The 20,582-nt window shown below is 35.8% G+C and overlaps 1 protein-coding gene across 8 annotated transcripts in view; it reads left to right on the top strand.

Moving 5' to 3' along the window:
- Positions 1-20,582, top strand: part of SCAF8 (SR-related CTD associated factor 8) — a 202,260-nt gene that overhangs the window by 24,479 nt on the left and 157,199 nt on the right. For all 8 annotated transcript variants that reach the window (XR_003419236.2, XR_008298254.1, XR_008298253.1 and 5 more), the window contains 2 exons: positions 10,469-10,552; positions 14,729-14,773. Coding sequence is in view for 5 of the 8 variants with exons in the window: in XM_053222058.1 (XP_053078033.1) it covers positions 10,469-10,552; positions 14,729-14,773 (129 nt within the window). In the remaining 3 variants the exon portion in view is untranslated. The remainder of the gene's footprint in view (positions 1-10,468; positions 10,553-14,728; positions 14,774-20,582) is intronic.

Below are 20,582 nucleotides of genomic sequence, written 5' to 3'. Positions count from 1 at the left end.
GGGGCAGAGGGAGAGAGAGAGAGAATAAGCCCACATTGTGCATGGAGCCTGACTCCGGGCTCAATATCACAAATGTGAGATCATGACCTGAACTAAAATCAAGAGTCACTCAGGCACCCCAAGAGTATTGTTTTATCCACTTTATCCCAAGAATTTGGAAAGGATATGTAAATTTTTGTATTGAATTAAGGGACTACGCAAATACATTTTTGTTGTCTAAATTTAGTTTTTTAAGTAGTAGTTTTTGGGGGAGAGTTGATTATAGTTTTTCTTTGTTACTAACACAGTTTTATTTATTAAAAAAAATTTTTTAGTGTATTTATTTTTCAGAGAGAGAGAGCGCATGAGCAGGGGAGGGGCAGAGTGAGAGGGAGACACAGAATCTGAAGCAGGCTTCAGGCCCTGAGCTGTCAGCACAGAGCCTGATGCGGGGTTTGAACTCACGAGCTCTGAGATCATGACCTGGGCCGAAGTCAGATGCTTAACTGACTGCCCCCCCAGGCGCCCCACTAACACAGTTTTAAACTGTAAGTTAGATTCTAAAATAAATGGCTTCCTTTTTATAAGAGTGTTCAAAACTGTAATATTAGTCTTAGACCCCTGCCATGGTTGAGAAATAGAATGTTCTCCTTGGTAATATACAAGGTTAATTATTTATGTGAAAATACTTTAGCCCATAGGAAAGCATAATTAGTTACAAAGCATGTAAACACTTATGTTTGTCATGATAATTATGTTAGCACTTATGCATATCAAATTCTGGCTTTTTAAAAAATATTTATTTTTGATAGAGTGCATATGAGAAAGGGGCAGAGAAAGGGTGACAGAGGATCTTAAGCAGGCTCTGCACTGACAGGCTAACAGTAGCGAGCTGCTGAGTTGGACTCTCAACTGACTAAGCCACCCACCGCCTCACCAAAAGCGTAGTGTGTAGGTTTGATCTTACTAGACAGATGTTTGCGTACTTCACATTTATAATTTTAAGAAAATAGGCATCATTTTTCCTGATAATATTTTATACTTCTATATTTTCTGTTTTTTATTTTAGAAGAGAGCATACGTGAGCTGGGGAGAGGGGCAGATGGGGTGAGAGAAGGGAGAGAGAGAGGACAGCGAGAGAAAGAGGGAATCTTAAGTAGGCTCCATGCTCAGTGCAGAGAGTGATTCAGGACTCGATCCCAGGACCCTACGATCATGACCTGAGCCAAAATCAAAAGTCAGATGCTCAACCTACTGAGTCACCCAAGTGCCCCACTTTTTTTTTTTTTCAAAGGGGTTCTGGATTTGAGATCCTGACAAAGGCATAGTTTTGCATACCCTTCACTAAATAATAATTACTTTCATTGTATACTTAATTATACTTTGCAAACTGTTTGTTAGAATATTACCTGTCTCCAGAAGCATGCTGTCTGTTCTATGAGGACAGAAATGTTGTCAGTCTCTTCTGTTGGATCCATAGTGCCTGGCACTAATGAGTATTTTTGGATTGAGTAATGAATTGTTGGATTATAGAGAATTTGCATTTTCTGTCATCTTTGGGCTTTTTAAAATATTTTCCAATTTTTCTGTACTAAAATATAATCACAGAAAAGGTTTTAAAGCCTAAAAGCCTTTAAGGTTATATTTTAAAGGAAAAGATTATTTCTTAATTTTGCTCATTGATTTTTAGATTTATAACATTTTAGATTTTATGTGCTGTGATGTTTCAATTACATATGGTTTATTTATTTCAAAGATGCACTTGAAACATTGGAAATTTTTAAAAAGTTTTTAAAAATACTTATTTTTGACAGAGAGAAAGCAAGTGAGGGAGGAACAGAGAGAGAGAGGGAGACACAGAATCCGAAGCAGGCTCCAGGTTCGGAGCTATCAGCACAGAGCCCAACTCGAGGCTTGAACTCACAAACCGTGAGATCATGACCTAAGCTGAAGTCGGATGCTTAACCGATGGAGCCATCCAGTCACCTCAAAACATTGGAAATTTTTATATGGGCACATTATTAGTTTAAAATCAGGAGCTGTGCCTTTGTTAAAAGCTTGATCTGGGGCGCCTGGCAGAACATCTGTAACATATCTTTTGCTCTAAAAAGTTCTGATTGTTCAAGAATATTTCTACTTCAATGGAAATAACCCAAGCTTATGTATAGTTTTCATTCAAACATTTGTTACAAAGAAATTTACTTTAAAAAATCTGAGGTACGGGCAACTGGGTGGCTCAGTTGGTCAAGCTGGGTGGCTCAGAATTTGCGGTCTGTGAGTTTGAGCCCTGCATCGGCCTCTGTGCTGACAGCTCAGAACCTGGAGCCTGCTTCAGATTCTGTGTCCCCCTCTCTGTCTGCCACTCCCCTGCTCACATCCTCTCACAAAAATAAAAAACATTAAAAAAAAATCTGGGGCGCCTGGGTGGCTCAGTCAGTTAAGCGTCAGACTTCAGGTCAGGTCAGAATCTCGCGGTCCATGAGTTTGAGCCCCGCGTCAGGCTCTGTGCTGACAGCTCAGAGCCTGGAGCCTGCTTCCGATTCTGTGTCTCCCCCTCTCTCTACCCCTCCCTCGCTTGTGCTGTTTCTCTCTCTCTCTCAAAAATGAATAAATGTAAAAAAATAAAAAAAATAAAAATCTGAGTATAAAGTCACTGTTGGTCGCATTATTCTTCTAGAACATGCTTTTAATGTTGCGTTTTCTTAGTGTTGAATCTGCTACTGTTAATTCTGTTGTTACTTTCTGGTCACATTCTGCTATGTCAAGTGCAACTGATTTTATGTTACTTCAGTACATGCTTATTGTATCTAATATTTCATTGTATCTAATATTTATCTCAAATCAAAAAATAATTTGGAAGATCCTGCTATATAGGAGAGGAGAACTTGTATATTAGGGAGTGACAAATTTTGGATATAGTTGAAGTAAACCTTGTAGTAAAGTATTCGTTCTCAGGTATTACAGTTGGAGAATAATCTCTTTAAAGTGACTATCAGTGAAACAAGTCTCTTACTTACTTTTTTATTCCTATATGCAAAACACTGAATTTCTATTTTTTTATGTTTCAAGTTATTTAGGAAATTTTTTTTCATTTTAATTTTGACTTTGAATTATAAAAATAACTTTCACAAAAATATTTTGCGAAAGTTAAAAAAATCTATACACAAGATATAATGAAGAAAAATCATTTACAGCTTTTTTAACTGTGTAAGTTTTCTGTTGCTGTGTAACACATTGCCACAAATTTAGCTTGTGGCTTAAAGGACCACAGATTTATTTTACAAATTCCATGGGTCATGACCCAAGCACTAGTTTGCTGCCTTTGCTGATGGGCTCACCAGGCAGAAATCAAGGTGTCATCTAGGCTGGATGCTCTCATTCAAGACATGGGTTTCTCTTCCAACTTCATTTAGGTTGCTGACTGAATACAGTTCCTTGCTGTTATAGGGTTGAGGTCTGGTTAGTTTGCTAGCTATGGGCTGGGGGGTTGCTCTCAGTTCCTACCAGCTACCTCAGGTCCTAGTAGTCATGTGGCCCCCTCACACGGCCATGTGAGAGAGCTAGATCTTTGGTGTCTCTTCTAATGACACTAGTCCTGTTGAGTCAGTCTTATGATCTCTTGTAACTTTACACTCTTACAATCTCATGTCACTTTACCACCGTGTAGGCTCTATTTTCAAATACAGTCACATTAGTGGTTGGGGATTCAACATAAGAATTTTGAGGGGAGAGATACCGTGGAGGGCCATTGTGGCAAGTATAGTTAAAACAAGATTGCACTAAAATATGATTATTATATTTTTCAAAGTAACATAGGCATGTAATTTTTTTAAGGACAAAAGAAATTTTATTTGAAGCTCATCCTTCTCACCTTACGCTGGATCCTCTAAAGAGAAAAATGTTTTAGTTCTTAATACTTTAGTTCCTTTGCTGATTACGTTCATGTATCTAAGCAGTATTTTTGTAATACTGTTTCTTGAATAGTCGATTTTAGATGTTATTGACTTTTTGCAGAATAGATGAGGTATTAGTTCAATTGTGTTGCTCTTGCTGTCTTTAATACCTCAATTTTGCGTGGTGAGACTCTGGAATTAGGCAGGACAAATTGTTTTCCTCTGGGTGTATCTTCTGTGTGTACTGTGGCTTGTGGTTTCCTCTTTATGTCCTCAGTTACTAATCCCCTTAATAATATTTCCAGTTTTTGTAAATTTGTGACATCTTGTTTGCTGATTATAACCCCCCTTCCTATTCTGTTTTCATTGTGAGGTTTTGTTTTTTTTTACCTGTTTAAAATTGTATTCCTTTATTGTCCCCCTAATAGGAGGAAGAGGAGAAAAATGTCTGTAGTCAGCTTGCTGTCTTGAATTTAAAGTATCAGGATTGTGTTTGTCCCACAATTTCTGATTTTCTGATTTTGGAGATTTGAGGGATTCTAACTAGTACTATCAAGGCAGTAAAGGACCATTGTTGGGAAAGATGGATTGGATTGATCACTGTTTTAGTTATTTTAGGTTTACATAGTGGGTTAATTCCGTTGATCATGGAGCCACACCCTTGAAGGTTTAACAATTAACCTGTAAATGAGCAAGATTTTACCTAAATTTGATTGTTCTCCTGGGTGGTCAGTTAAATTCTTTTTTGGGCTCTTCCAAGGTAATGATAGAATTCATGTAATACCTATGCTCAAATTGGGAAAGGCACTGAAGTTTTTGAAGTGAGTTCCCTTAAAATAACAGCATGAAGTACAACATTTTGTTAAGTTTTGGGTGATGAGTCACACTCAGCGTGTGGAAGAGGGTGGATCAAGGAGGACATGAATATGCTTTCCAGAGACATGAGATTGCAGTGTTTATCTAAAAGGAAAAAAAAGTGCACAGTTCTAGGATTGAGAAACATTGCCCAAGTTCAGAGTTGGCCTGCTTTTGTAGGTAACTTCTCTTGGAACATACCCTGCCCATTCATGTGTGAATTGGTCCTCGGTTGCTTTCTTGCAACAGGGGTAGAGCTGAGTAGTGTGATAAGAGACCATGTAGTCTTAGAATGTAAAATACTTACTGTGGTGACTATTCCTTGGCCTAATCAGTAGTTGACAGCTAGCAACTTTAAAGATCTTTATTCTAAATAAAGCAGCCAGCAGCAACTCACATGTCTCAGTGTAGGTAAAAAATTTCTCAAAACTTGATTAAAGTCATTAGAAACTGATTTGATTAGTTGTTGTTTTCATATCTAAAAAATACATTTGATGTGCCTACAAGTTCCTGAAGGGAGTGAAACATAAGGAAGGAATTAATTAGACTGAAACCCAGGCTATTGTTTAATGTCTTTGTGTAAATAAGTCTTTAGTAGCCAAAGGAAAGGACAGGTCAAGACTGGGACTTCATTTCAGTCAGAGGTCAGACAGATACGGAGAGTTTGTATAAATAAAGGATTGTCACATGAGATTAAATAACATTAGAACATAGCATTTGAGGGGAAGAACCTTGGTTTTCAGACACAGCAGGTATCAGTAGCCCTAGAAAAGTTAAAATAGTCTTGACAAAGGGAATAATTTGATGGAACAAACTAACAGGAATCAGCAACCACTTTAGACGTTAGAAAACACTATAGCAGGGAGCCAGCCAGACCCCAAAAAATTGATGTGTAGGATTAAAACATATACATGAGAAAACTGGATATCTAGAGAGCCCAAGCTTAGAGTGCATGCAGCCCCGATCTTCTTACCCAAGCATAGTGGTGGGAATCATCAGGCAAATGGAAAAAAAAAGTCCCAGAGTAAACTTGCATTCTTCTCCAACATTTTCCAGTATAAAACCAGATCACATTTTGAGAATACAGGGAGAATAACATTCCCAATTTTTGGTGAGGGATTGGTATTTCTGATTAGAATGAGGATTGAAATGAAGCTTGGCACTTCCTAATGGCAATATTGTAGCAGAATTAAGTTATCAGTTGGGTATTACAGGTTTATTACTGTCTATCATGCATTATGTCATATCCTGTAGATTTAAAGATTAAATATACTCTCGATATACATTGGATTATTTATAGAAGTTTTTTAAAAGCTTTGAATGGTCTGATAGTGTATTTCATCACTATTTTCTGTTTGTAAAATACTGAATGTTGTAGTGATAATCGTACAATTCTCAACAAATAGTCTTTAATGCAGGTCCTAGAGGATTGAGTTTGATGTTGAGAGAATTGACAACAGTGAAATATATAGAACACTTAAATTGAGATAGAAGTTGAATAGAAGGAAAAGTGGATAATGACAGGCTGTCTCTGAAGTCATGTGCTTAGTTCACATTAGTTCATTAAATGTATAAATTTATACTCCACCTACTTCAAAGGAACTTTGAAGCAGCTTATCAAAATTAGACACCCATGAAAATACATTTTATTTTTAGATCCAGTAAAACTGATAGTTAAATATAGCACAGAAGTAGATGTCAATAGACATTTGAGATTTATGTTCAGACAAGTAAAAGAAACATCAGCAGGCTCACTTAGAAGCCAAGCCACAGGATGGGAGAAACACTAATTTTTTTTTTTTTTTGATTAAAAAAGTAAGCACATGAAAAGTAGCTGAATCATTATCCTGTTTCTGTATTCAAGGAGAAAATACTTTGGGAATTCTTGCATAAGGGATTTTTTGGGGGGATTAAAGATAATTTCTTTAACAGATTGGTAAAACACAGTGTACTTACAGTTTAGTGAAGGCATTTGGTGGGGAATTAAATGAAATGATCTGTGTCCATATTCTGATGATCAGATTTAATAAAGAAATGAGATTTTAGAGAATCCAGAATAATGGTTAGTTGGAAGTGTATATATTAAGTGAGCCTTGGAAAAGTACTTTATTATCAGTATTTCTCTGAGTACTGCCTTAAATTTCGCAGTAGCTGCATTTAAAAAGGGGGAGGAGATGTCTGGTGAAAGATGCCTTTTAAAAATGTTTTATAGGTCTAAATTGCATGTCCCCTAACTCACCCTCCAGCCCTCAACACATACAAAGAGAAAAAAACGAAGCTTTGGTGTGCTGTGATATGGACGAATACTTGATTGAGACTTGGGGGCTTTGCTACACGCAACGTATAGTCACCTTTGCTACATGCAATCTATAGTCAACGCATAGAACCTGATGCGTTTTCATCTCCCTAGTAATAGAAGTTATTTTAGAATGGACTTGCAAGTATTGGAGTGAATAGATGTTTGATGGATCCCTTCATATTGTTCATTTAGATGGAGAACACCTACCAGAGAGAAGGATTTTAATTTTAATAGTGGCTAGCCTTGTTGAATAACTTTAATATGTTCTAAAAGCTTTATTATATGTGATGTTTCTGTGAAACGAGTTTCTACTTTGTGAATGAGAAAATGAAACTTCAGAGCTTTAGCAACTTGTAATAAGGTGACATAGTTGGAATTTCTATCCAGGTCTTTCTGTGCAAAGCTTGTACAATGTTGTGTCTTATGTGTATTCATTTTAATTTATTCTTTACAAATATTTATTTTTTGAAGATACTGAAGGTACAGTTTGGAGAAAAGGAAAAAATCTAAACAAAAAAGACACAGTTTCTATTTTTGAGCTTACTCTCTTGTAGGAGAAGGCGAGAGTGGGTCTCAGACAGGCAGCAGCCAGAGCCTATGAGAAATTCTGGGAAATTGACCTTTACTTTTTATATACAGCTTGGTGTAAGCACTGTAGAATGTGTTGATGTTATTTTGTACCTGGTGAATAGACTGGCATACGGGTAAGAATTGAAGACAGAAATATATTAAAATTCCCTGTGAGGGGCACCTGGGCAGCTCAGTCGGTTAAACGACTGACTTCATCTCAGGTCATGGTCTCACGGTTCATGAGTTCCAGCCCTGCGTCGGGCTCAGCATTGACTGCTTGGAGCCTGGAGCCTGCTTCAGATTCTCTGTCTTCCCCTCTCTCTCTGCTCCTCCCCTACTGTGCTCACTCGTGCTCTCTCTCTCTCTCTCTCTCTCTCTCTCTCTCTCTCAAAAATAAATAAATATTTTAAAAAATTTCCTGTAAATTTGACAGAGGTAGTTTCTTATATCATCTGATGGGATCTTGACCCTAATGGGTGGCAGTGTCATCAACAGGTGGGTACTTCAGCGGAAGGATATTTGTATGCCTCACAATTGATTTCAGCTTGAACAGCTCTTGTACCATTAATGTCATATTAACATAAACTGTATGAAAGGAACTTACATTCTTTGTCCTTGGTGTTACTGTCATTTGTGACAGTTCTTTTAAAAATCAAGTATTAGTTAAATGGTCAACAAATAAATGTCAGAGTGCTATGATGAGTGCTTCAGAGCTGAATGACGTACAGTAAGAGCACAAAAGGGGAATTATTGATCTGGCTGATTCCTCATTGGGTGTTGCTTAAACTAAGATGTATGACTGCACATTAACCGGCAAGGAGGCCATGGTGAGGAGTATTCCAAATAGAGGGAATGGGTCCGTTTTAAAGGCTCTGTGGCAGGAAACTGAAAAAAAAAGACCATTGTGCCTAGAGCAAAGGGCTCAGGATGGGAGCATGGGGCGAAATGAGACTGGAAAGGTAGACAGGAATGGAACCATGTGTTTATTCAAAGCATTGGAAGTCATTGACCTTTTAAGGGGTATTAGTCAACTGATCAGATTAGTTTTTGAAAAGATAGGCATGCACATCCATTTAGAGGTGTTGTCTGTGTGAGAGATGAAAATGATTTGAGCTGTGGTTGTGATGGTGGTAGGAGTAGGAAGAGGAGACAAATATGGGGGAAACTGGGTAAACATCAGTAGAATTCATTGATAGATGAAGCAAAACCTGTAGAGGACTCCCTAAATTGCCAGTTGACTAACATTCTGTTTAAGTTACTTTTAAAGTCTGTTCAGATTTATTTTGGCCGTATTCAAATGTCCAAAGCTTAGTTTTCAGACTTGAAATTAATAATCTTGTAGCATTATAGTTAAAATCTTAGCATCACTGAGTACAATGTAAATTTTAATCAGTATTCATTTAAGCTTAGTTATTTGTTCACTGCCCGATTTTTCCCACCTTTTTTTTAAAAAAAACTATTTATTTATTATGAGACAGAGCGAGAGCAGTTGCGGGAGAGGGAGGGAGAATCCCAGGCAGGCTCTGCATCATCAGTTCAGAGCCTGATGCAGGATTCGAAATCACAAACTATGAGGTCATGATCTGAGCCAAAGTCGGACGCTTAGCCTACTGTGCCGCTCAGGTGCCCCCTGATTTTCCCACCTTTAACTGATTTTCTCTCTAAGCAGTTTTATCATCCTTTGCTTATATGAGAAATTTCAAAACAAAATTTTTTTTTTGGCATGGGGGATTACTGCTAAACCTTAAATCCTTTGATTTCTAAAAAGTTTTGAGATATAATTTATATACCATACAGTTAACCAATTTGAAGTGTATAATTCAGTGGCATTTAGTATGACTGTACAACATTACCACAATCAATTTTAGAATATTTTTATTACTACCCAAAAGAAATGTTGTACACATTAGTAGTAACATATCATTTCTTCCAAATTCCCCCAGTTGTAGGCAGTCACCAGTAGATATGATTTTTCTGAACATATCATATAAATGGAATCTTGGTCTTTTTAATATAGTTTTTTTAACTGAGTATAATGTTTTCAAGGTTCATCTATTTTGTAGCATGTATCATTCCTTTTTTGATGGCTAATATTCTGAATGGTTTTAACATATTATGTGCATTCATTAGTTGATGGACATTGGGTGGTTTTCCACTTTTTTACATCACTTTTTTACGAGTAATGTTGTAATGACCATTTGTGTACAGTTTTTATGTGAACATTATTTTCAGTTCTTTTGGGTATATACCTGGGAGTGGAAATGCTGTGTCCTATTATGTATTGCTGTGTTTCACTTTTTGAGGAACCACCAAGCCATTTTCCAAAGCTGCTGCCCCATTTTACATTCCCACTAGCATTGTATAAGCTTTCCAGTTTCTGCACATCCTTGCTCACTCTTTTTATTATCTGTCTTTTTGATTATAATCAAGTAAATGTGAAGTGGTAACTCATTGTGGGTTTTTGGTTTTGTTTTTTAATGTTTCTTTTATTTTGAGAGAGAGAGAGACAGCAAGCTGGAGCAGGGGAGGGGCAGAGGGAGAGGGAGAGAGAATCCCAAGCAGGCTCTGTCCTGTTGTGTACAAAGCCCCACACAGAGCTTGATCCCACAAACCGTGCCTGAGATCATGACCTGAGCTGAACTCAAGAGTCAGATGCTTAACTGACTGAGCCACCCAGGTGCCCCCCTCATTGTGGTTTTGGTTTGCATTTCTCTGATGGCTAATGTTGTTGAACTTGATTTTTAAAAGAAACCAGCACTTTGATTGTATTGAGATTATAAAAATGGAAATGTTTGGTAATTTTCTGTAATTGCTTAGAGACCATTAGTTTTGCTGTATTTAAAATTTGTTCTTTTTTTTTCTTTTTTGTCAGTTGTATTCCCTGAATGACTATAAACCACCCATTTCTAAAGCCAAAATGACCCAAATTACTAAGGCTGCCATCAAAGCTATTAAGGTGAGTAGTAAATTTTACACTTGAGTTTTCAGAAGAAAATACTATACTAATATTTTAGAGGAGGAATAATTGTTAAAGATTATATAGTTGACCATTGAACATCACAGATTTGAACTGCACAGTCCTCTTACATGTGAATTTTTTTTTTGTTCATAGGTACAGTGCAGGTACTGTGGATTTTTTTTTTCTTCCTTAGGAGTTTCCTAATTACATATCCTTTTCTCCAGGTTACTTTGTTGTAAGAATATGGTATATGATACATACAGAAAATATGTGTTAACATTTTGTTATTGGTAAGGCTTCTGGTCAGTAGTACTTAATTTTGAGGGAGTCACAGTTCTGTGCAGATTTTTGACTGTGCAATCAGTTGGTTGCTCCTATAACTCTCATGTTGTTTCAGGGTCAACTGTGTATTTTCTTCCTCTTTACAGAGTTAATAAGTGTTCTTGGGGAAAAACACAAAAATGAAAATCTGGTTATCACCTGCTAGCTCGCCTACCTAGAGCTAAACATTTAACATTTTGATAAATGTTCTTCCATGAACTTGAAGCTATCATTTTTCTTTACTTTTCATAAGCAAGATTTAAGATAGGGCCACATTGTGGAGAATGTGTTTATGCTGTTGTTTGTCACACTGACTTTACAGAATCTTGGTAAAAGGTTTCTAAATAAAAATTAATGTTTTTTTTAATTCTATATATTTGAAAATGAGACATTATGAAAAATAATTGAGCCTTATTGTTTATAGGACATTTGAACTGGGGGTAGAGGCCACAGGCATTTCGCCATTGCTCTGATACAGTGGTTTTGAGCCAATCTGTGTTGACTCATGGATATTCTGAAAATCTCAGAGAAAGGTTGGACTTTCTGTAGAGAAATATACAGATGCACAAAATTTTGCATAGAATTTCTTGGCCTTAAGGACCTTTTGAAGTTCAACCAGACACCTCTTTCTAAGAGGTTCTTGTCCCCAAAGTTAAGACTCCCTGCTTTAGTAAGCTGTTAAAATTGAGAATGAATGAGTGCTTATTTTTAATTAAGTAGGGTTCAACCTGTGGATATTTGGTGATATGTTTTCCTACTATAAATAAGAACATCAGCCATAACCAGAAGCACCAGTTATTTGAATAAGTTGTCTTTGAATAACCGCATTATCTATTAGATTTAACAAATTCCTATTTACAGAGAGAATTGCCACTAGGAAAAAATTGACATAGTTGATTTTTCAGTGTTCTGATGGCCAAAGCTTAGTTTTCAGATGTACAGTTAATTTCTTACATCATTATAGTTAAAATCCTTGTTTATATGTGGAAAATCAAAGAGGTGATAAGTGATAAGGACAGTGACCAGTAAGCACTTAGCCAAGAGAATTTTTCCAAAAAAGTGATTTTTCAGGATATCTGATAGGCTTAGTATAGAATATTTAGTTTCTTGGACTTTCTTTATCCTATTTTACATTGTGATCTGATTTTTATGATCATGATCTGGAGAGTGGACAAACATGTATATTATTACCATTTTTATTCTGTGAAAATAATTGATGTATTTTATGTAAGTTGAGCAAGAATACTTTTTAAAAATTGTTTTCAATAAAGTATAGTTGGCGCATAATGTACTCATTTCAGGTTTACAGCTTTGTGATACAGTATCTCTATTCCTTGTCCTGTGCTCAACACGAGTAACTGTCATCTGTCACCATACGTTGCTATTGCAGTATCATTAATTATATTTCCAATGCTGTACCTTTTGATAACCTATTTATGCCCCAACTGGAAGCCTGTCTCCCACTTCCCTTCACCTGTTTTGCCCATCCCTCCACCCCCTTCCCTCTGAGAATACTTTTTAATTAAAATACTCTGTAAGTATTGGCGTCAACATTATTTCTATTTTTCAGGTGTAGGAAGGACCTAAGAGAAATTAATTTGCAATAGTCAGCATAAATACAGCTAGATTTGAATCCACGTTTCTCTTAATCAAGAACCTAAATATTGATATACTATACTATTTTGATTTATTGTTATTGCTTTAAATTTTTTAATTTTGAAAATTCAACATCGATGTTGCAAAATATAATGAGCAATGCAGAGTCTTCTCTTAGATTTGCCAATTGTTAATATTTTGCTACATTTGGTTTGTTTCTGCACACACAAACACATTTTTTGGCTGAATTGAGTTTCAGATTTCATTCATAATAACACTTAAATCCCTAAATATTTGATTTTGACTCTCCTAAGAACAAAGACATTTCCTAAGTAATTATGTAGTGCACTGATCACATGCAAGAAATTTCAGGATCCAGTAAGATCGTGCATTACATTTATTTGTCCTGTCACTCAGCCTGACCCAGCTTTTTTTGTTTTGTTTTTTATGTCATTGACATTTTTTAAGAGTTCAGACCAGTTGTTTTGCAGTACTGTATTATTTTAAACTGCATTTAGTACATAACGTAAATTGAGATTTGAACTGCCTTTTAAATCAGATTTAAATGATACTGTGGTTCATACTGAGGTAAGTCATTGTTTTTCTTTTTTAATCAGTGTTCAGAGGCATGATTATTTTGATGGGCAGTTAACATTGCACACTGTCAGAAAAATCTCACAGATGAACCTATTAGGGAAGAAGGCCTATGTGAATTGATAAACTTTGAATTAAAATTTAGTAAGCAGTTCTACTCAGAATTACATGTAGTAAAATGGCTAGAAGCAGGAAGCATTGTCAAGATGTTTTCCAGAAGAATTATTATTTAATAACAATGATTCAGTATGCAATTAATATTTTGTATGTTAATTTTAAATGCTTAAGTAGTGCTTAACTAACTTTTAAGTAGTTGTTTTCCTTTTTTTTGCTTAAGCAACTTAAACTTGTGAGTAAACTATTCCTTTATAGTATGAAAATTTTAGCCAAACTTAAATTTGGATATTTTGATTTGATGACTGTTAGTAATGAGGTTTTCCTTTATTTTTTATTTTATCAATATTGGACTTCATGATGCAGTTCAGAGGAATGTTCTTGTGTCTCTCCAGTCTAGGAGGATGGCCCTTAAAAATGTAATTCCTGAGATGAAAGTATAAATAGAAGCACAATTGAAATTCTTTAAACAAATATGCTAATATGCAATTGCCATAAACTAAAATATATTACACACAAATTGTAGATACCTTTTGTTAAATCTATAATTTTTGTTTTATTCCTTTTTAGGCGAATTGTTTCTAAAACTTACATCTATTTTCTTATAATTGATAGTAGCCCATTACTCGTTTTTAATCTGTGTGTTTACTTCACTTCCTTTGATTTGTTTTGGCTGATCCATGAGAACTTAATACATCTCTGTATCTTATTACATATACTTGTTGTTCCATTTTCCAGGAGAAGCAGAAGGAGATAATGAAGTTGAAAACAACTCCCTTGCATTCATTTATTAATACTATTCATTATTTGATTTTTCTAGTATTACCCTAATTTAAAGATACTGTAGGAGGTCTTTCCCTTCCATGAAAGTAAGAATATACCTTTGCCTGTGTGCTTATTACCAGTACTTTGCTGTCAACATAACCACTTGGGAAAGTATGGTTTTATAAGGACCGTGATTGAATTCTTTTGTATCTCTTAACACACTTTGGATACATAAATTGTCAATTCAACATCATGGGGGGTGGGGTGCTGATCCCCCCACACAGTCGAGAATCCATGTATAACATTGGACTCCCTCAAAGCTTAACTACTGATAGGTTACTGTTGACCTGAAGCCTAACTGGTAACATAATTAGTTGATTAAATACAGTATATGTACTATATACTATATTCTTACAATTGAGTAAGCTAGAGAAAATAGGATATTATTAAGAAAATCATAAAATACACTTACAGTACTATATTTATTGAGAAAAATCAGCGTGTAAGTGGACCCACACAGTTCAAACCTGTGTTCAAGGGTCACATGTACTGACCATGCATGCATGTATGTATGTATGTATGTACGTATGTATGTCAAGAATTCTTTACTAATTAGATGTCATAGTTACATGCTTATGAATGGGAGTGACATGTTTGTCTCAAAATTCATGATTAAAAATTGTTTAGATAAACCTTTGAAACTATGTTAAACCTATGTGTAACAGGAAAATTTGAATCTAATTGAACAGATTTTAAAAGTACACTTCTTGTTTTTTCTTTCAGTTCTATAAACACGTGGTACAGAGTGTTGAGAAATTCATTCAGAAAGTAAGTATATAATTTTCCATATATACACTAAATATACTATAATTCTAGATTAATGCCTTGTGCTCTACTCTTTTAAATCAGATACTCAAGTTTAAATTGTTTTGATGGGCTATTAAAAGTGATTTCACTTATTTTCTAATTAATAAATAAAATGGTAGTGCTTTTTGTATAATTCTAAAAACAATAGCTTTTATTCGGGTAGATGTTATTGTCAATTTGCAGTGCCATAGTGAGCATCTGTCACTTGAAAAAAATGGTGTGCATATGATTGATTTTAAATAGCATTCTAAATTTGTTGCTTTTTATAGCTTTTCAGGAAATTCTTGCTGGTCATTTTAAGCAGAATGCCTAGATAGCAAGACTTTTAGATAAGGTGTGGAGAAGACATTGCCTACCGGCTACTTCTCTTCGCTAATTCATTTTGTCTCATCCATTAGGACATTATACATCTCAACATCTTATTATGTAGACTTGAAATTCCATTTTCCAGGGTAAGCAGAGGGAGATGAAGTTGAAAACAGCTGTCTTACACACATGTAGTAGTGCTTTTTATAAGCAGTCTTGGTGATCAGTGCCCTATTCATGCCACAGTTTGGGACAGGAGTACATAGTGCTTAAAATTTTAAAAATGGTATTATGTTTGTACTTTAATTGAATTTAGGTTTTGTGCTCTGCCCATGTCCATGTGCCTAGATATAACCACAACCAGTTTGAGAATCAGTGGTATATGGCATTAAGGATTCAGCAAGGTAGCAGTGTTTCTTAAAAATAGTTGACAGAGAGAAGGATATGTGAATCAAAGTGAGGTGACTGTGTCACTAAACTAGGTAGGTAACCTTGAGTAAATCAATTAACCTTTATGTGATTCAGCTTTTATCTAATGTCTTGGTTTCTCAATACTTAACGGTATTAGTAAAACATATTTTGAGACGAAGAACTAGTGAAGTGAGGCTAAGACACAAGGTAAAATAAAATAATAAGTGTGCCATGTGTTTTAGGCAAATCACAGTATAAAATAAAAACGTTGGTGATTTGGAAAATACCCCTGTTCTAAAGCTTTTAAAAGTTTTTTTTAAAACATTTTCAAATGTCGGGGCACCTGGCTGGCTCAGTTGGTAGAAGAGCATGCAACTCTTGATCTTGGAGTCATGAGTTTGAGCCCCACATTGGGTGTCAGGATTACTAAAAATCGATAAATAGATGAACTTACAAAGACATTCCAGATGTATAAAGCAGTGCATCTTAAACCTTTTTGTGCGTAGGATTTAGCTAGGGATCTTTTTTTTTTTTTTTTAACTTTTATTTAAATTCTTGTTAGTTAACATATAGTGTAATAGTAGAATTTATTGATTTATCATTTACATGTAAAACCTGGTGTTTATCACAAGTGCCCAGGCCTTAATACCCATCACCCATTTAGCCTATCCCCAGCCCACCTCCCGTCTAGCAACCCTTGGTTTGTTCTGTGTCGTTAAGAGTATCTTATGGTTTGTTTCCCTGTCTCTATTTTCTACCCCCCATGTGTTCATCTGTTTTGTTTCTTAAATTCCACATATGAGTGAAATCATATGGTATTTGTCTTTCTCTGACTTATTTCAGTTAGCATAATATACTCTAGCTCCATCCATGTTGTTGCAGATGGCAAGATCTCATTCTTTTTGATGGCTGAGTAATATTTCTCTCTCTCTCTCTCTCTCTCTCTCTCTCTCTCTCTCTCTCTCTCTCTCTCTCTGTGTGTGTGTGTGTGTGTGTGTGTGTGTGTACACACACCACATTTCTTTATCCTTTCATCAGTTGATGGACATCTGGGCTCTTTCCATAATTTGGCTATTGTTAATAATGCTGCTATAAACATCAGAGTGCACGTACCCCTTCAAATCAGTATTTTGTATCCTTTGGGCAAATACCTAGTAATAGCCGAGTTGGTAGGGTAGTTCTATTTTTAGCTTTTTGAGGAACCTCTGTACTGTTTTCCAGGGTAGCTACACCAGTAGCCACCCCTAACTCCTAACTCCTGGGGGTCATTAATCTGTTCTCTCTCTCTAATTTTGCCATTTCAAGAATGTTATGTAAATGTACCCTTTGAAATTGGCTTGTTTTGCTCATTATAATTTTATTAAGATCCATCCAAATAGAGCTTATGTCTAATGGTTCCTTCTTTTTCATTTTTTCCCCCTTCTTTTCATTTTGAATAACATTCCATGGTACTATGCATGTACCCCAGTGTGTCTACCCCATCATCTGAGTCGTTTCCATTTGGGGGGGCTGTTATTAATAAAGCTGCTAGGAACATTTGTCTATGGATTTTTGTGTGAATGTAAGTTTTCATTTCTCTGGGAAAGTAAGTGCATGTTTCATTTTATAAGAAATTGCTTCTGTTTTCTAGAATGGCTGTACCATTTTGTAGTCCCACCAACAATGTATGATCCATCCAGTTTCCACATTCTTGCCGTCATTTGGTGTTACCACGATTTTTTTTTATTTTAGCTATTCTGATAAGTGTATAGTAATGTCTCACTGTGGTTTCATTTGCATTTAGCTAGTGGCTGATGACATTGAACATACTTTCACATGCTTATTACTTGGCATTTTCAGTGAAATATCTTTTTGTGTCTTTTGCCCATTTTCTAATTGGATGTTTTTTTACCATAGGGTTTTCAGAGTTCTTAATATTCTAGATGTAAGTCCTTTGTCAGTATTATGGTTTGTAAATATTTTTTTTACTAGTTGGTAACTGGTCTTTCCATTCTCTTAACACGCAGGTGTTTTGCAGAACAGAACAAAGATTTTTTAGTTTTGATGAGGTTCCAGATTGCATATAATTTTTTAATACTAGAGGAAAACTTTTTTTCATCCTGTTCATTTAAAATAAATTTTTTTAATGTTTATTTTTGAGTGAAAGAGAGAGAGTGAGAGCGAGAGAGCGTGAGACGGGGAGGGGCAGAGAGATAGAGGGAGACACAGAATCTGAAGCAGGCTCCAGGCTCTGAGCTGTCTGCACAGAGCCCAACATGGGGCTCAAACCCATGAACTGCGAGATCTGAGCTGAAGTCGGTTGCTTAACCAACTGAGCCACCCCAGGTGCCCCTCCTTCCTATTCTTACTTGAAGTTTAGTATTGGGGGTGGGAGACACATAAAACTTAAGTAAAAATGTAGCAGTAGTGGTTGTGGTAGGGAACCAGAAGCCCACTTCACTAGTTTTGTTTTCGGCCCCATAGCCCTTGAGGCCATTGCATAGATACTTTGTTCTTTGGAACCCAGTTTGTAAAACCACTGAATTAGAGTATTGCTTATAGTCAGAAGTACTATTTTAACAAATTTGTGAGAAGGTCCATTTGTCAATGTATATAGTCAAATGAGAGATCTAAGAAAAATTTGAAGTATGAATTAATGATATTAAACTTGTAATTTTGGGTATCCTCCAACTCCAGAACACCACATATTAGCTTCTCTGTACTGTCCCTTCACCCACCATAGACAGTACAAGGAAAGGAGAAGTCTGGCAATGGTTTGATAATGTGTTACCTGTGAGTCTAGGTTTTAGCTGTGAAGGATTTATAGATTAATGAGAGATAGTAATAAATGAAAAGATAAATCAACAATATATGATGGTATTCCACAGGCTAGAAATACTACTTGAAAGTTTACTCTGGCCTCTGGCCTCAGGTGTAGGTTACACAAAGATTTGGGCACTTGGCCAGAGAGTGTTTGAAAACAAATTTTTAGATTCTCACTTTCCTTGTGTACTTGTTACTAAAATTCCTTTGCCCCAGGATATTTTAGATCCATTCTTTTTCCCATACACCTTATGTGTACATTTCAAATATATCTCGAGCTTATCAGTCCTTGTTAATGTTTTGCCTATTGTTTTTTATTTAAGAACTTGAGGATGTTTATATAAATGTTTCTTTTTTAATATGACATATTTTAACACGTTTACAGAAAAGTGCAGAAAACATGTAAAGCTAAATTTTTTAAAGTTACCTGTGTAACTACCACTCAGTTCAAGAAATAGAGCTTTGACTAAAGTCCCCAAATGTCTCTTCTTGATCATATCCCTTTAAGTGAACATAGTCTGAATTTTATGTTAGTCATGTCCTTGTTTGGCCTTACAGTATTACTCTATAAGTCTTAATTCTTAATGCTGTTTAACCTGTGTTTTACTTTTGCATAAATGGAATCCTGTATTATGTATTCTTTAGTGCACTAACCCTTTATCTGATAAATCATTGGCAGATATTTTCTTCCATTTGGTCAGATGCCTTTTAGTTTTGCTGATTGTTTCCTTCGCTGTGTAGAAGCATTTTATCTTGAAGTCCCAATAGTTCATTTTTACTTTCCCTTGCCTCTGAAGATATGTCAAGTAAGAAGTTGCTGTGGCCAGTGTTAAAAGGATGTTGTTGCCAGTTTTCTCCTCTAGGATTTTGATGGCTTCCCGTCTTACGTTTAGGTCTTTCATCCATTTTGAGTTTATTTTTGTGTATGGTATAAGAAAGTGTTCCAGGTTCATTCTTCCGGATGTTGCTGCCCAGTTTTCCCAGTACCATTTACTGAAGAGACTGTCTTTTTTTCCATTGGATACTCTTTCCTGCTTTGTCAAAGATTAGTTGGCCATATGTTTGTGGGTCCATTTCTGGGTTCTCTATTATGTTCCATTGATCTATGTGTCTGTTTTTGTGCCAGTACCATACTGTCTTGATGATTACAGCTTTGTAATACAGCTTGAAGTCCAGAATTGTGATGCCTCCAGCTTTGGTTTTCTTTTTCAGGATTGCTTTGGCTATTCAGGGTCTTTTCTGGTTCCATACAAATTTTCGGATTATTTATTCTAGCTCTGTGAAGAATGCTGGTGTTATTTTGATAGAGATTGCATTGAATATGTAGACTGCATCGGGTAGTGTCGACATTTTAACAGTATTTTTTCTTCCAGTTTGTAAGCATGGAATATTTTTCCTTCTTGTTGTTGTTGTTGTTGTCCTCTTCAATTTCTTTCATAAGCTTTTCTATAATTTTCAGTGTATAGATTTTTCACCTCTTGGTTAGGTTTATGTGTAGATATTTTATGGTTTTTGGTGTCATTGTCAATGGGATCGATCCCTTGATTTTTTTTCTGCTTCATTATTGGTGTATAGAAATGCAACCGATTTCTGTACATTGATTTTATATCCTGAGACTTTGCTGAACTCATGTATCAGTTCTAGCAATTTTTTGGTAGAGTCTTTTGTGTTTTCCACATAGAGTATCATGTCGTCTGTGAAGAGTAGAAGTTTGATTTCCTTCTTGTCGATTTGGATACCTTCTATTTCTTTGTGTTTTCTGATTGCTGAGGCTAGGACTTCCAACACTATGTTGAATAACAGTGGTGAGAGTGGACATCCTTGTCATGTTCCTGACCTTAGGAGGAAGGAACACTCTCAGTTTTTCCCCATTGAGGATGTTCTTAGCGATAGGTCTTTCATATATGTCATTTATGATCTTGAGGTATGCTCCTTCTATCCCTACTTTCTTGAGGGTTTTAATCAAGAAAGGTTGCTGTATTTTGTCAAGTGCTTTCTCTGCATCTATTGAGAGGATCACGTGGTTCTTATTCTTTCTTTGATTAGTGTGATGTATCACATTGTTTGATTTGTGCATATTGAACCAGCCCTCTATCCTAGGAATAAATCCTACTTGATTGCGATGAGTAATTCTTTAATGTATTGTTGGATTCGGTTTGCTTGTATCTTATTGAGAATTTTTGCTTCTGTGTTCATCAGGGATATTGGTCTGTGGTTCTCCATTTTAGTGCGGTCTTTGTCTGGTTTTGGA

The sequence above is a fragment of the Acinonyx jubatus genome, chromosome B2 (assembly GCF_027475565.1).
Source record: "Acinonyx jubatus isolate Ajub_Pintada_27869175 chromosome B2, VMU_Ajub_asm_v1.0, whole genome shotgun sequence".
NCBI classification, from domain to species: domain Eukaryota; kingdom Metazoa; phylum Chordata; class Mammalia; order Carnivora; family Felidae; genus Acinonyx; species Acinonyx jubatus.
Note: the sequence above shows the minus strand (reverse complement) of the source record. Positions and strands in the feature narration are given on the sequence as shown.